At 32.8% G+C, this 16,492-nt stretch overlaps 1 protein-coding gene across 1 annotated transcript in view; it reads right to left on the reverse strand.

Annotated features, from left to right (window-relative positions):
• LOC109343645 (WEB family protein At2g40480-like) overlaps nt 1-7,723 on the reverse strand; it is a 32,950-nt gene extending 25,227 nt beyond the window's left edge. The window contains exon 1 of the mRNA XM_019582041.1: nt 7,422-7,723. Coding sequence (XP_019437586.1) covers nt 7,422-7,655 — 234 coding nt within the window. The 5' untranslated portion in view covers nt 7,656-7,723. The remainder of the gene's footprint in view (nt 1-7,421) is intronic.

Raw genomic sequence — 16,492 nt, forward strand, 5'->3', positions numbered from 1 at the left:
GATTATGAATATGGTGCGAAGCATGTTGTTGAAGAAGGATATTCCAAAGACTTTCTGGGCAGAAGCAGCAAATTGGGGTGTTCATGTACTCAATAGAAGTCTCACTCTTGTTGTAAAAAACATAACACCACAAGAAGCTTGGAGCGAAGTCAAGCCATCCATTGATCACTTCAAAATCTTTTGGTGTATAGCATATGCACATGTTCCAGATGAAAAGAGAACAAAGCTTGATGATAAAAGTGTGAAGTGTGTCTTTATTGGGGTTAGTGAGGAATCCAAGGCATACAAATTATATAATCCCAATACCAAGAAAGTAATCATCAGTCGAGATGTTCTCTTTGATGAAGAAAATACATGGGATTGGAGAAGCAGTTCCGAGCAACCACAAACTTTAATTGATGTTGAGGAAATTGGTGGGGAAAGTGAGGGGGCTGAATTACAATTGCAGCCTCATGTTCAGTCTGTTGGCGAAGTTTCTCAAAGTCCTTCATCTAGTGTTTCACTTCCAAATGAAGGTCAATCCACTATTTCAGAACCACAACGATAAAGGAGAAGACCAACTTGGATGATAGATTATGTGAGTGGAGACGAATTATCAGATGAGGATACTATTGCACATTTTGCTTTGTTTGTAGGCTCTAATCCTATGTTGTTTGATGAAGCAGTGAAAGAAGAAAAATGAAAAAAAACCCTGGATGCAGAAATTGAAGTAATAGAGAAAAATGAGACTTGAGAGTTAACTGATCTTCTTAAAGGACATAAAACCATTGGTGTGAAGTGGGTTTATAAGACAAAGCTGAATGAAAAGGGAGAAATTGACAAGTTCAAAGCAAGGTTGGTTGTAAAAGGCTATAAGCAAGAGTATGGTGTTGATTATGAAGAGGTTTTTGCTCCTGTAGCAAGACAAGATATAATTCGTTTGGTAGTTTCATTAGCAGCACAAAATTCATGGCCCATCTTCCAACTTGATGTAAAATCAACCTTTCTTAATGGTGAACTACACGAGAAAGTCTATATTGAGCAGCCACCCGGTTATGTGATAAAAGGGAGTGAACATAAGATTTATAAACTGAAAAAGGCCTTATATGGTTTGAAGTAGGCACCTTGAACTTGGTATAGTTGTATTGAAAATCACTTTGAGAAGGCAGACTTCAAAAAGTGTCCATATGAGCACACTCTATTTATCAAGTCTGGAGAAGGAGGTAAAATATTGATAGTTTGCTTATATGTTGATGATTTTCTTTTCACGGGTAATGATGAAACTATGTTTTCTGATTTTAAGAACTCGATGATGGTTGATTTTGATATGACTGATTTAGGAAAGATGAAATATTTTCTTGGTATTGAAGTAGTGCAAACAACTACTGGAATTTTTATTGGACAAAAGAAATATGCTCAGGAGATTTTGGAGAGATTTCACATGGAGAATTGTAATCCAGTTCCGACTCCAATTGAATTAGGATTGAAGCTTTCAAGTGACCTTGATGGAGAGAGGGTTGACAACAGTTATTTCAAGCAAATTGTTGGAAGTTTAATGTATTTGACAGCTACTAAGCCTGATATTATGTATGCTGTGTGTCTGATTAGCAGGTATATGGAAAGACCAACAAAGCTGCACCTCAGAATTGCTAAAAGAGTGCTTCGATACTTGAAAGGAACAACATATTTCGGTATTTTTTACAAGAAAAATGGCAGCCCTGTTTTGATTGGTTTTACTGATAGTGATTATGCGCGTGATTTGGATGATAGGCGAAGTACATTAGGTCACATGTTTATGATGGGATCAACTGTTGTATCATGGGCATCAAAGAAGCAACAAGTTGTTACCTTGTCCACTACAGAAGCGGAGTTTATAGCTGCAGCAACTTCTGCATGTCAAACAATTTGGTTAAGAAGGATTCTTGAAGAGTTACATTCTTATCAAGATGGGCCTACTGTGATTCATTGTGATAATAGTTCAAACATCAAACTTTCCAAGAATCCAGTTCTACATGGGAGAAGCAAACTCATAGATGTGAGATATCATTTTCACGTGATCTTGTAACTGATAAAACCACAAATTTGGTTTATTGTCGAAGTAAAGATCAAGTGGTAGATATCATGACCAAGGGTCTAAAGCTGGAAGCATTTGAAAAGTTGCATGGATTACTTGGAGTTTGTTCAAGCTTAATGCTAAACTGAATGCAAAATGGCATTCAGTTTAAGGGAGGGTGTTAAGATGTTTAGGTGTTTCTTCTCTGAATAAATTGCTATTTGTTAGGGAGTTTGTTGCTTTTACTTTTTATTTAGGAGAATCCCATGTTATTAGGTATTGTTATACGTGGGATTAGTGGTTTCCTTATTCAGTTACTTGCATTGTGTATTTAACTCTATTTTCAAGTCAATAAACCACTACTGCATTCTGTAGCAATTCAGCCTCTTTTTTTAGCACCCACCTTGCCTACCTCATTATCTCGGTAATGGTTTAAATACCTGTTGGGCTACTCCTCTTATGACCAATTAGTTTTGAGATGAAACTTTAACATTTGTTTTAGTCATTTCGTTTGTTAACTTATGAAGTTGAGAAAAAACTTAGAATTGTGAAGTTGTAGCACGTTTGTACTTATACTTCGTTTCTTTGTGGAAGATAAAGCTATGCTGATTTTGTTAGTTGGATCAGTTCATATGATATTAGAAATTGACCTTTGTGTCTTTCATTTTAGTAATTATGATCTCAATGGGTCAATAACAGTGTTTTAAACTGTACCCGAAACTGCAATGTTGCTGTTTTGGGATCAACAAAGGTATCACAACTATAATTGCGGCCACATTTGAAGTTAAATATAACGTAACTGTGACCTCAACCACAATTTAGAACATTGGTCAATACTATTCTTAGTTAATGGCGTACCTTGAAATTTCGGTTTTTCGTCACCAGAGTCATTTTGTTTATTTTTATGGCTGTTCAGCTTGTAGGTGAATTCCTTCCATTCTTCTAGGCATCTAGATTTTTATCATCTGTACTTTATGACCTGCATATTAATGATCTGATTCAGCATCTTATTTCATTTCTATGCATGTCATTTCTTCACTGCCTTACTTGATTTCATGTTGCTATTGTAGTTTTTTGCCTTGCTTGGCTTTTCTGGATGCTTCATCACTTGTTATTATCGAAGAGTTCGCAATGATTTGGCTCAACCTTGTAGAGAATTATGTCTTTGTTGCACATTCTAAATAAACAAACATGTTAAATGTTATATTTGAAGGTTATATTAGCTGCAAATCTGTGATTCAGAATGATAATAATTTGTGACTGAGGTGGCTACCATTGTAGGACAACGGATATGTCAACGTCATTATCACATACTTGCGAAAAGGATGTTAAGAAAGGCGCTATTGGTTTACTATCTCATCTTTTGTGCCTGAACTGTCAATTATTGCTGCAATGCATATGTTAGATCAAGCTAAATACTTATCTGATAGGTGCAATTAGACCATTCAGCCATTTTACACAATCCGGAATTCTTGATTACGAAGTAGTTATTCCTTCTCGTCATCGGAGTACATGGTTGAAGACGTTGATGGAGATATAACAGAGTCAGATTGGTCTTCCCCGCCTCTCTCGACAGAGCATGTTCGGTAGCTGAAAACACTAGGCCTGCCATGAGTTTGAAGGAGTCATCAGTCATATCCATGATGCCGAAAATTACAGTAGAGATAAAGTGGCCCTCTATGTGTTTTGGTTAACTGGTTCTTTTTATGGAGATCTGAAGCTAATTGATAAAATGTAATAGCTGCTCAACTCAATCTGATTAGAGTTGTATACTTGGAAATTTCTGAAAATTTCTGATCCTTCTACTATTGTAAAGAAAATGCAAGAGGATTATTTTGATGCCCATTAATGGTTACAGGTATATCAGCACTCCTTGGTATGTTTTCACTTGACTACTCTTATTTTCTTCAATGCTGCTTGCATGTTTTACTGAGTTATTTTAATGCTCATTAACTGTTACCTTGAATATTATGACCACATGTTTTGAGTGAAGAAGAATAGCTCTCATTCAATGTCTTTGGATAATTTTATTTGGCTCCATCTATATGCCCAAAGCCCCAAACCCATCTAACTAAATAGCTGCTATAACACTACTGATATCATGTGGAATATGGCAGTGACTAAGTCTCCAACACCAATGTCTGACATAGAATCTTAATATCTTTTTATTATTCATTTATTGGATCAAATAGATTAGCTTGAATTAACAAGGCCATTTTGGTGGATTATTATGTTACTGAACAATATGGCTATATGCATCAAAGGCCTTCCTGCATAGTGGTTTTGTTGGAAACAAGTAATCTGCAAACAAAACAGGATTGAGATGAGAGACTATTTGTTAAACATTTGTTAACGAGATTCGACTAATTATGTTTATGTCTTTCATAGCGTTTATTTGCTAGAGAATAGGATTGATGCATCGGGATTTACAGAATACATATTTATAGCTTATTACTCCAACCCATTTAGTAACCCTAAAAGTCCAAGGACCAAATTGCTGAATTTTGGAAAGGGTGTTGACCCATGACCATGGTTGCCACCACACCCATCTCATGGACTTCTCTGTAATTCTGTGTCTCATAAGGCATAAGGAATATGGCCAAGTCATGTTCCTCTTCCATCTGGCTATCAAGGATAGTACTGCCATTATAGAAGTGTGTTTGACGACCGAGGAGAATATCTCATTGTAGTTAATCCTCTGCTGTTGTGAGTACCCTTTTGCACCAAGGCAAGCCTTAAACTTTTCCTCATCTTTTCCTGATATTGCTGGTTCTTGCTTATACACTTCCTTGTACCCAAAAATACATTCATCTTGGAGCAATGGGACAAGCTTGAAGTCTAGTTCTTGTGCAAGGAATCCATGTCCTCCATCATGGAACTCATTCATCTTTCTTTCTCCTTGATGTTTATAGTCTTTTGGAAGTCAAACGGACCTCTTGAACTGATATTGATGCTACTTCTGGTTACATATCCAATACGTAGCCTTCCTTTTTCGACTCCTCTCAATCCAATTGATCCATACCATTGGTTTGTTCATACACAATGCCTTTGATAAACCTTGTTGAGCCGATACTTTTTGAACCATCCTTTGTCACAATCTGAAGTTACTAATTTCGTCGAACTTCAATTTAACACATGGTTTAAGAGTCATCTTTATCAAAACTTTGATTCCAATTGTTGTGCAAAGGTTTAATCGTTATGCAACGTTTGCAAAAAGCAAGCGGATAAAGAATGAAGAATAAAGTATAGAGAAGAATATAAGAGATTTTGTTAATGAAGTTTGGTCAATTATAACTACATCAACAGAAACGTTGAACAACTAATAATATATTAGTATTAAGATTACAACTCTAAATGCTCTTACTCAAGCACACTTTCAAAATACATAAACTCTTACTGCACAAGCTCTTACAACATACATGTCTCCTATACATACACAAAACATAAACCCCAAAGCTCATAAATCATGTTCAATGATTTATCAGTAGGATGTCTATTTATGACATGTTGGCCGACACAGCCTGCCCGTGGATCGCTGTGTTATGCTCTCGTATGCCAATCCACGGTCGAGATGGATAACACGCCCTAACCGTGAATCCCTTTGGAAGTTTACGCCTTAGAGTTCCTAAAAACACGACTATGGCACCATACACGACAACAAAAACCACTGTATATGGGGAAAATGTTGCAATATACATGGGCAAATCCTCTGTCCTACATTTGGATATTATTTCTTCATTTTTTGCATGCAATGAGAACCCCTGCAAACTTTAATAAAATATGAAAAGGTTGGTCTCTACATTTTCCACCCAAATTCCTCAGAATTTAGAACACAGGGAGCCACATCCATGACCCACCGCACTAATCACAAATGAGACAAACCAAACCAAACCCACATGCAGGATGCAGCACCCAAGAAACTTCACAATTAGGCTTCATCCTTATCCAAAAAAACTCTCAACTTGGCCACATTTATAATCTCTTCCTATAAATACCTTATATTTTCAACAATTTCATTAAGAGACAAAAACAACATTTAGCATCAACAAACATACAATTTCATATTATATATAGTGATCAAATTCAGAATCAAGTTCAACTATATCAGACATTGCTCTATTGGTAGCAGAAGAATATGAGAGGAGGACCAAGCACATGAATATTAAAAGGGTAAGTGCTGGCATTTTAACATCAATATTTCTTTTCACAATGTATTTAACATGATAAACAATATTTTATATCTCTTATATACTTTTTATCATCTTTTAATAAACATTTCTCCTGAAAAATACATGCAAAAAGAAAACACAGTATTAGTGTATGATTCCTAATTAAAATCGCATTGGTTGTTGGGTGAACCTAACAAATTGGAAATAAGTGTAAGAGATCATTGTCATTGTCAGAACCAGTTGCAATTTAAGTGCTGCATGTATAGCTGGAATTAACAAGGAGTTTATTCATTCAATAAATACTAAAACCTACTTTCCCTTAGTGTTCAGGATTAGGTACAAATTCAATAAACTTCACCCTAGTGTCCTATATGTGAATTTCAGGAATCAAACCTAAACCCCTTCAACAGATTAGGCCAAGAATTACATAGGGAATAGCTTAATGGTAGCAATTCATGGGAACAATGATTATTTATCTCTGAGATCATGAGTTCGAGTCGCAAGAGGCTCTCTTTGTATTGAATAAAATATTGCAGAGAATATTTAAGCTTGTGGGTGACACGCTCAATATATTCATGATCATAGGGAGTCGCACTACCTTTTTCTAAGAAAAAGGACAACCTAATGCATAAGATTTGGACTAGTGGAAAAGGTAAATGAGCATAAACTATGTTACAGTAACAAAACAATGAAAAGTAATACCATTAATTTAGATATATGTGCACATAAGGGGATACATCAATGTTCTTGTGAAAAATCCTACCAGAGAAAGAACAAGTCCCCATGCCTAATACTAATCTTTTCGGAGTGTGTAGTTGCTCCTTCCAACAACTGTCACTCTGAGGAACGAACTCTTGACCTTTTGGTCATCTTAAGATTTAACAGAACCTTACACCACTAGACCAACACCGTGTTGGTTTTTGCCTAGTAAACTAACAAAACTTAATTATTACCTATATCTTGAACATAAATCAATGAAATCTATAGCTGAAAGTATGGTCAGCACGTAATACATGTAACAAAAATGGAAGTTGTTCATCATTCTCATTAACATCATGATGATCTACCTGAACTTGAAGAAGATGCTGATGATGCTTGAACACAACATCATCTGGTAACAATTTCTTCCTACAAAGAGGACATGTAGCACAATATTCTTGCAACAACCATTTATCTAAACAATGTTTATGAAATGTGTGTTTACATTTAAGGTTCCTTACCTTGTCACCTTCCTTCAATTCACATAAGCAAACACTGCATTCTAAACAATCAAGTTTCATTCTTTTGGTGTAACAAATTGTGGGGTGTTTTTCTTCAATGAATTTGAGGAATTGGGGTGTGGTAATTGGATGTGTATTATGTGACTTTAATTTACGAATAAGAAGCATAAGCTCTATTATGAGGATTAATAATAGGATGATAAGTTTATTGATGAGCTTAGAAAGAATTTCCATGGCTGATAGCTATAAGATAATGGATATGGCTAAATAGAATAAGGTTTTGGGATATGGGTTTTGTTTTATATGAAAAATACAAATGTGAAGATAGCCGCCTCTAATGTCATAAGGTTTTTATTATATTCATGTATTGAGTCATACTTTATACTTTTCTTACATTATGGTTTAAAATGAAAAATATTGACTAATACAAAAGAATATGTCAAAAAATATATATCATTAAAGAATATGTTAACTTAATCACATAATACAATAATATACCATAAAATGTTGGTCTAGTAGTGTAAGACCTACTAGATTTTCAAGGTCGATGATTCGATTTCTGGGAGCGACCCTTGTTGGGAGGGGTAACCACAAACCCTGAAAGAGATTAGTTCTTTATCTAAAAAAGTGAGAAATACTCTTAATAGTACAGAAAAAAGAATACAATAACATAAAAAATTTAATGTTATTAAAAGTTTTTTTTTCTCTTTTTTTCAAGAGGAAACTCATAATAGAAAGAAAGAAAGTATGTGTTTTGACGGTGTAAATTCTTTTACATTGTTAATGTATCATCAATTGTTCATATTTAAATGTAGAGTTTAAAATCTACTATTGTCAGTGTCAAGTTTTTTATACTGTTAGCATATCCTCCATCGTTGATTTATATTACTTTTGTTTAAAGTTAATGGTGATTAACATATAAATGATAGATGATTTGTTGACAATATAAAAGATGCTTACATTGTTAGTATAAACGTATTAAATCCTTAAATATAATATTTATGTTGATTATGTATAAATATTACATACCAAATGAGAATAATGTGAATGTGTGCATTTATATCTCATGCCCCCAAGTAATTAACCAACCAATGGATTGATGTGATTAGGCTTTGATTGTTTATTTTTTTAATGAGAAAAAATGTATGTAGTGGTAGTGTATGAATTTTATATATTATTAATGTATAATTGATTATTTGAGTTTAATCATTATTGATTTTTCAAAAAAAAATAATTCAAATGAATGGTAGATAATGTGATGATGGTGTATAAATTTTTACAATAACAGTGTATAGATATTACATTATATTTTTTTAATTTGATCAATCAATATTTTTTGTACAACCAATGATATTCTATGTCCTAAGGACTTGTTTGTGAGCTAGATTTTGGAGGGGAAGAGAAATCTAAAGTTTAGAAGTCATCTCACAAGTGTATTTTGTGGCTCCCTCCCTTCCCCTCCAAATTTCAACTTCCAAACTAACTCTAGCGGTAAAGAACTAATCCATTTCATCCATCAGTTTATAAGAAAAAATGTATACATTAATTATGTAATAGTTTTTTACATTATCATTTCATCATTCATCATTCATTGACTCTTAAATATAAGTAATACAAGATAAGTGATGAATGATGTATTGAATAAAATCTTGACACTGACAATAAATATATTACACTCTTTATTTATATTTAAAATGATATTTATGGTAGGCAGCAATATTTTAAATTACACTTCACAATCACAATTACAAACATGGTCTAGAGTCTCCACTAAAGTATCACTACTATAATTGTGACACCATAGGTCTCATTATTATTATTATTATTATTATTATTATTATTATTATTATTATAAACACAACATAATCACATCTATGATTTAGATTGTCTTAAAGTTCTCTTACAAATCCACAAACCTACTACACCCTAACTTATATATATTGTTTGTCAAACAAAATACTAGCATTCAATTTTCTTTAATCTGGCAAAAAATTCTTACATGCTTATAGAAAATAGACTTTTCTTCCTTATAAAAGATTTAAGTCATACATAGGTTTGGGAAAAAAGTAATTAAATAAGGGAGAAAATTAAAGGGTACCATGATAATGTAAAAAGTTTTGTAGAGTTGTATGGATGATGAGGAATGGTTGTATATTCAAACAATGGATTATCCCCACAATTTAACTATAATTCAGACTTCAAACATTTCACAATAAATAAACATCATATTATCTCAATAAAGTAAAATCTACCATTTTTACTCATGATAAGTTTTATATCTTCCATTTTTTAAGTTTTAGTATATGAAACCTTTATTTATGAAATTATTAATCTATAATATTAAATTCTGTAATTATTAATGTATCCAAAAAAACTTGTAATTATTTATGTCATAATTAATTATTTAAATAATTGAGTTATATGTTGCAAATAATAATATTTATATTATAAATTGTATGTGATTTAATTAGTAAAATATTAATTGAATCATTGTATAATCATATTAGTACTCTCACATAATCAGTATGATATTAATAAAACTAGTAAAATTGTAATTTCGTCAAATTTTGGCTATAGTTTAAACTAGCTTGGTTATTTTGGGCCCAACCCACACTTTCCAGATTTGTCATTATTAAGCAAGAATCATTTTCAATGTGAGACAAGTTTTCCATATGAAGTCCACCTTCACTTTATGTAGAATCACACCTAGTTCATTATTCCAATCTTTCACGTCCAATCATATATAACAATTCTATAGTTTGATATTTATTATAAAAATCAGGTTTGTGTTGGAAATACAAAGGATACATCAAGCCCAAATCAAATCCCAAGAAGTTTAATGCCTCCAGAAGCAAACACTTGACCTCTTTTCTCTTTTGGAAACTTTTTTAAAATTCTGTTATTTTTGTTTTCTGTTGTTATTGAAGATTGGTTAGATTCAGAATCATTGGTTGGAATTTGTGGCTGGTCCCTAAAGTCGGGAATGAGATATGAGAATATATTGGATTGATTGATAGGTAATATAGGTATGATGTTGTGACTAGTGTTTATATCAGGTCATGATTTACTATGGAATGGGAAGATATGTTCCAAAAAGCAACATTCCTAGAGATAAATATGTCATTTGTTTTGAGGTCTAGAAGTATGAATCCCTTAGTACCTTGTTTGAATCCCAAAAGATACATTTTCTGGATCTAGGGGCAAGTTTTGTTCTATGAGAAACCAGGGTAGAGGCATAGCATAAACTGCCAAAGATCTTCAAGTTGATAAAGTTAGGTAGAGTTTGATACAATACTTCAAAAGGAGATTTGTTAGATAGAAACAAAGTAGTCTGCCTATTGATAAAAAAATATAGCATGAGAACATCATAATTCCAAAAACAAGTATGTACATTAGATTGAAAGATCAATGCTCTGATTACACCAAGTATGTTTTGGTGTTTTCTTTCCACAATACCATTTTGTTGTGGTGTTTCAACACAAGAAGTTTGGTGTTGTATTCCCTTTTCAAGATAAAAATCCGTCATTAAGAATTCCCTTCCATCATCACTTCCAATAGTCTTGATTTTCTGGTTAAATTGATTAGTTGCATATGACACAAAAATTTTAGCAAGTTGAGTGGCCCCAGTCTTTTGTTTCATAAAGAAAATCCAGGTAAACCTGGTTTTGTCATCTACAACTGTTAGAAAATATTTATGGCCAAATGTGGATGGTGTGGATATAGGTACCCATATGTCTATGTGTATCAAGTCAAAAGCAGAAATAGATGTGCTGGTGCTAACAGAATAAGGCAACCTTTTTTGTTTGGCTAGGTAGTATACTTCACAAGGGTTTGCAGTTTTATTGCATTGTATGAAAGGAAAAATAGATTGCATATGAACTAGTTTCTTATGAGACAAATGCCCTAGTCTAGAGTGTCAAACATTGGAGTCATTACATAGTGTGGTGTAGTATATTTCTTGTTGAATTTAATTAGCATATACAATCCTCTTCTTAGCTCAGCTGCACCAATCATCTTTAAGGAGTATGGGTCCTGAATTTCACAATGATTGGTTGAAAAAATTAATGAGCACCCTATATAGATAGTGAGTTTTGATATGGAAATAAGGTTGAATTTAAAGATTGGCACATAAAGAACATTAGTAAGATAGAGAGAATTAGAGAATATGATAGTTCATGAGTAGTTAACATTGACATGATTGCCATTTGGTAAAGTGATAGATAAAGGTTTAATCTTCTTGTAGTTTTGGTAAAGTGAGAGGGTGTGACAGACATGGTATGTTGTCCATGTGTCAAGAATCTAATGGCTTGACTTACCTATGGTAGATATCATAGTTAAAAGGTTACCTGAATTGGATTGATCATAGCCAGGTATTGAGGCATTGATTGAGCTAATTTGATTTGTGTTGTGTATGCATTGACTTAAGGATTCTTGAATCAGGTTCTTTAAGGCATTATGTTGTGCTGGTGTGAAAAGAGACCTTGAATCAGATATATCTACCTTACATCTTGTCTTTGCATTATCTTCTGGTTCATCAATTGATGCATCTGCTCTTGAGTAGCAATTAATATTGCTTGAATTTGTTGAGTAGCTTGGGGGAACCCATGCTTTTTATAACATACATCAATGGTATGTCCTGTTCTTTGGCAATATTTATAGTCTTTCTGACCTCTACCTCTAGAAAAGGTCCCAAATCTTCCTTGGACATTAGATCTTCCACTTGATGAACCTCTAAGGCCTCTTCCTCTCCCTCTCTGTTTGGTGTCAAAGTTGTTGCTTGAGAGATTGACTGCGAATCTTGGTTCTTCAAACAACATCTGTCTTTCTTGTTGGATGAGAATTGAGAACACTTTGTTAATGGAGGATAGTGGATCCATAAGCATAATCTATGATCTAACAGAGGAGAATTGTTCATTCATTCCTCTAAGAAAACAAATTACATATTCACTCTCTATAGTTCCTTATGGTGGATATTAATGTGTAGTGGCATTTTCTGCAGCAATAATTCTGCTCTACAAATTGATGTCAATCCAGTTTTTCACGAAAGAACAAAACACATTGATATGGATTGTCATGTTGTTCGTGAAAGATTGACAAACAACACCATTCATCTTCTTCCTATCCACACTTCATTTCAATTAGCTGACATCTTCACCAAATCACTATCACCTGCACCATTTCTCAACATTATCTCCAAACTTGGCATCATTAACATCCATATGCCAAGTTTGCGGGGTGTGTTGAAAATACAAAGGATACATCAAGCCCAGATCAAAGCCCAAGAAGCTTAATGCCTCCATAAGCAAACACTTGACCTCTTTCCTCTTTTTGGAAACTTTTTCAAAATTCTGTTTTCTGTTAGTTTGCATTTCTGGCAAATTTTGTTTTTCTTTCTTTTTTTGTTTTTCTGTTGTAGCCTAAGGTAGATAGTATAAATTCACCCTTTTGGGTATCTCAATATAATTCAGTTTTGACTTTTGTATATAAGTAAAAGAAGTAGCATTTCAAAGTTAAGTTTTACTATTCATTCTTCTTCTTCACTTGGATTCGGTTGCTATTATTACACAACCTGTGGCTATCCACTTTACTTTTGGGCATGATTCATCATCTTAATAGTTTGCATTCGTTTTAAGATTAGATCATACACGGCTTTGAATTCCATATTTGAGTTTAGGGAAAACTCGAAACCAAACTTAGACAAAACAGATTCTCCCCATTAAATTGAGGTTAGGTTCGAATATTAATGTTTTTGTTTAAGTTGTCATCCATAGAAGAAGGGTCAAAATTTTGATAAGCAATGAGTTGTGATTTGTTAAATGGGGTTTTCGGGAGGGGATATGTCCTATCAAACCTAAAAGGTGTTGTGATTGTCTCTTTCAATAAGTGTCGTTCTCACTAATCGAACTATTGACATTTTAATCTTTTCTAATGATCTAGCAAGATTTTACACTACTAGACCAACATCTTATTAGTAACAACACTACTTTTTGGTCTATTTAAAATATTAAGTAGTTTCTAAAATACACTAAATGGTACAAAATCTACAAATGTTTGAAACTGTTAAATACAAACTATGATTCAGTCACGAGTAAATAAAAAGTCGTGATATATATTTTTTATGCCTCCCTACACATTCCCTTATTAAATTAAAAATGTGAATTTAAAATGTTAAAAAGGCCTAGTTCTCAACAAAAATCAGTAACTATTCATTCTTTTCTAAAACTTTAATATTTAATGTTATACATACAATTTAAGAAGTCAATAAATAATATAAAGTTAAATATAATTTGACTAAATTATTCCTATATTAAATTTTTATAAATAAAAAAATGTATACATTGACAACGTAAAAGTTTTATATCACTACAAAAAATACTCCATTAGCCACGGTTAAAACCGTGGCTATTGTATCATAAAACCGTGGCAAACTACAGCAGCCACAGTTACCTCTACCCTAGCAATTACTGGTGTAGCAAAAATTTAGCTACAGTCACTTTATGATATAGCTACGCTTTTGTGAAGTGTGGCAACATTTCTTTAACCACGGTTCAACCGGGGCTAATTTATTCCATTTGTTTTAACCACACCTCCTCATGGGTAATTTATACCATTATTTTAACCATAGTCTAACCGTGGCTAAATCTTTATTCAATTATTTTCACACATATTCATTTCTTGCTCCTGTTTAACAATCATTATATTCTATAATATAATGGTAACTAAATGAAATTAAATATTTATAAGTTAATAATAATAACTTTTTTTTTAATGAGAAAACTAAACCAAATTGTCCAAACTAGAGAAAATAAACATTTCCAAATACTAGTCAGGAACACAATTAAAAAGGTTTGCTTATAAACATAATATAGTAGTGATGCTAAACATGAAAATAGTTTCATAGAGTAACTTATTTGCACTAACAATGTCTGGGTTTGGAAAATGCTCTAAAATAATTTAAGAAAAAAGAAAGAAATCACTTCAAGCATGTTTGCCCCAACCATCAGGGATTGCAAATAGCACGATTAGTTTTGAGGGCCTAAGGAAGGGTACACCACACTTGAAGTACCATTTCCTGTCCAGCTGCACAATACATATCCACATTGAATGTTTCACATGTTTGAGTCTCCATATGCAAGTGTCTTCTTTTTTGTAGATGGGTTTAGCACATCAATGAAATTCTCCCCTTCCTCAAGCTGGAACCAAAGAAAACATATACCGTTAATACAAACCCATTGGGTACAATTAAAGATGGTTGAGTTTCGACAATAAGTTCAATTTAGCGAACAATATAGGAAATAAAGTTAAGAATGTCTTCCATATGACACTTTTAGAATAGGTATTGCTTCAATTAATGGCATCAACTGACCACTACATTGACTTAAATCAAAATAGAGTTTAGATGATTACTATATTTTTCCTTGACAATAGTATATTGACTTAGAGGATCACATTAAAAAATTATGAGCCACTAGAACTCATAAACATCTCTTTTATGTGGTATTGTATTAATTAATGTGTTGAATTGGTGCATCTTAAAAAACATCATATACTGTTAGTGTTATTATTGAAAGATAAAAAATGAAGCAACATATATAAAACTGATATCAGACGAATATGATGATAACAAAAAGAGATATATAATAGACATAGATTGAGAATAATATATAAAAGTAAAAGACATATATAGGAAATGAAGAAAGTGAGAAAGCAACATAATAAAAAAATCATAGTCAAAGAAGGAAATATGAAGAAATGTCCAGGAGTTTCGATGTCCCATTAATTAACTAAAGTGCAGTTGAGGAGGAAGGAATTACTTATACAGTTGTCAGACTTTCCAAACTTCTAACCCATGCTCATATCCCTCTAACATAATTATTATGATAATTAATTCTAGGCTATACAATATAATTAATAAAATATCATAGTAGAGTATAACTATTTAACTACTTACACATAGGTGAGACCAATAAGATCCGACAGAGAGTCATTGAACTTGTTATGTAATAAATAACTGCAAAAGTTATAGTCACAACCTCCCCTCGGAGAATTTGATTTGTTTAGAAAAACACAAAGTTCTTATAGACAAACTATTATGAAATTTAACAGAGGCATGTATCTTTAGTTTTCTTACAACTTACTACGTTTTTCGAGATTGTTGAAGTTTGAAGGCATTCCCAGTTAATTCATTCCTATCAAAGCGTATGTGTCTATGGTCAAGAGAAAATATTCAATACAAAGAAAATAAAATAAATTCATAGATAGCATAGTTGTGTTAATATTTGCACTAGCCACTTGACATAATGGACAAGATACTTACAAAACCTCTACCGTGGTCACAAGACTAAGGGTGCGTGGAATAGTACCAACTAGTTGGTTATTGTCGAAAAGTTTGACAAAAAGAACATTAAGGATTATAAAGACACATATGAGTAAAATTGAATGCATATGAAACATCATAATCTTTTGACTATATGACATGAAGAACCTTGATTTAACATTCATGCTCTTATTTAATTTTTGAAATTCCAAAAAATAATTACTATTAGAAGCTTACACATGTTCTAGAACCATACTGGAGTTGAAAAGATTTGGTAATGTTTGACCAGAGAGTTTATTCTCCACAAAATGACTGCATAAATGGAGATAATAGTAGATCATTCAATAAATTGAAAAATATATAGTCTCATTAGTGCAAACAGATTTCAACCGAAGAAAATTTCAAAAAAATTGAACAAATAGAAAAGTTAGGGTTTGGGAATTACCAGCGATGTATCAACAAAATCAGACGGATCAACGACACTATTATCGGAATCGAAAAGTTAGGGTGTTGTAGAAGAGAGAGTGAGGGCTGAACGAAAAGAGAATGAGAGTGAGATCTTAGGAATGGTGAAAACGAAGTTGAGTTGGGCAATTTTTGAGAGAGAGGCGAAAATGAAGTTGGTACTGCCTTATTCTATCACGAGCCCCGCTAACTAGCAAATTTGGGCTTAACTTTAATTAACCTCACTTTTAATAAGTGTGGCAATATTAGTAATACCAATATTCCTTTTTTTGTAGTGTAACCATTTATA

The sequence above is a fragment of the Lupinus angustifolius genome, chromosome LG03, assembly GCF_001865875.1.
Source record: "Lupinus angustifolius cultivar Tanjil chromosome LG03, LupAngTanjil_v1.0, whole genome shotgun sequence".
Taxonomy (NCBI): Eukaryota; Viridiplantae; Streptophyta; class Magnoliopsida; order Fabales; family Fabaceae; genus Lupinus; species Lupinus angustifolius.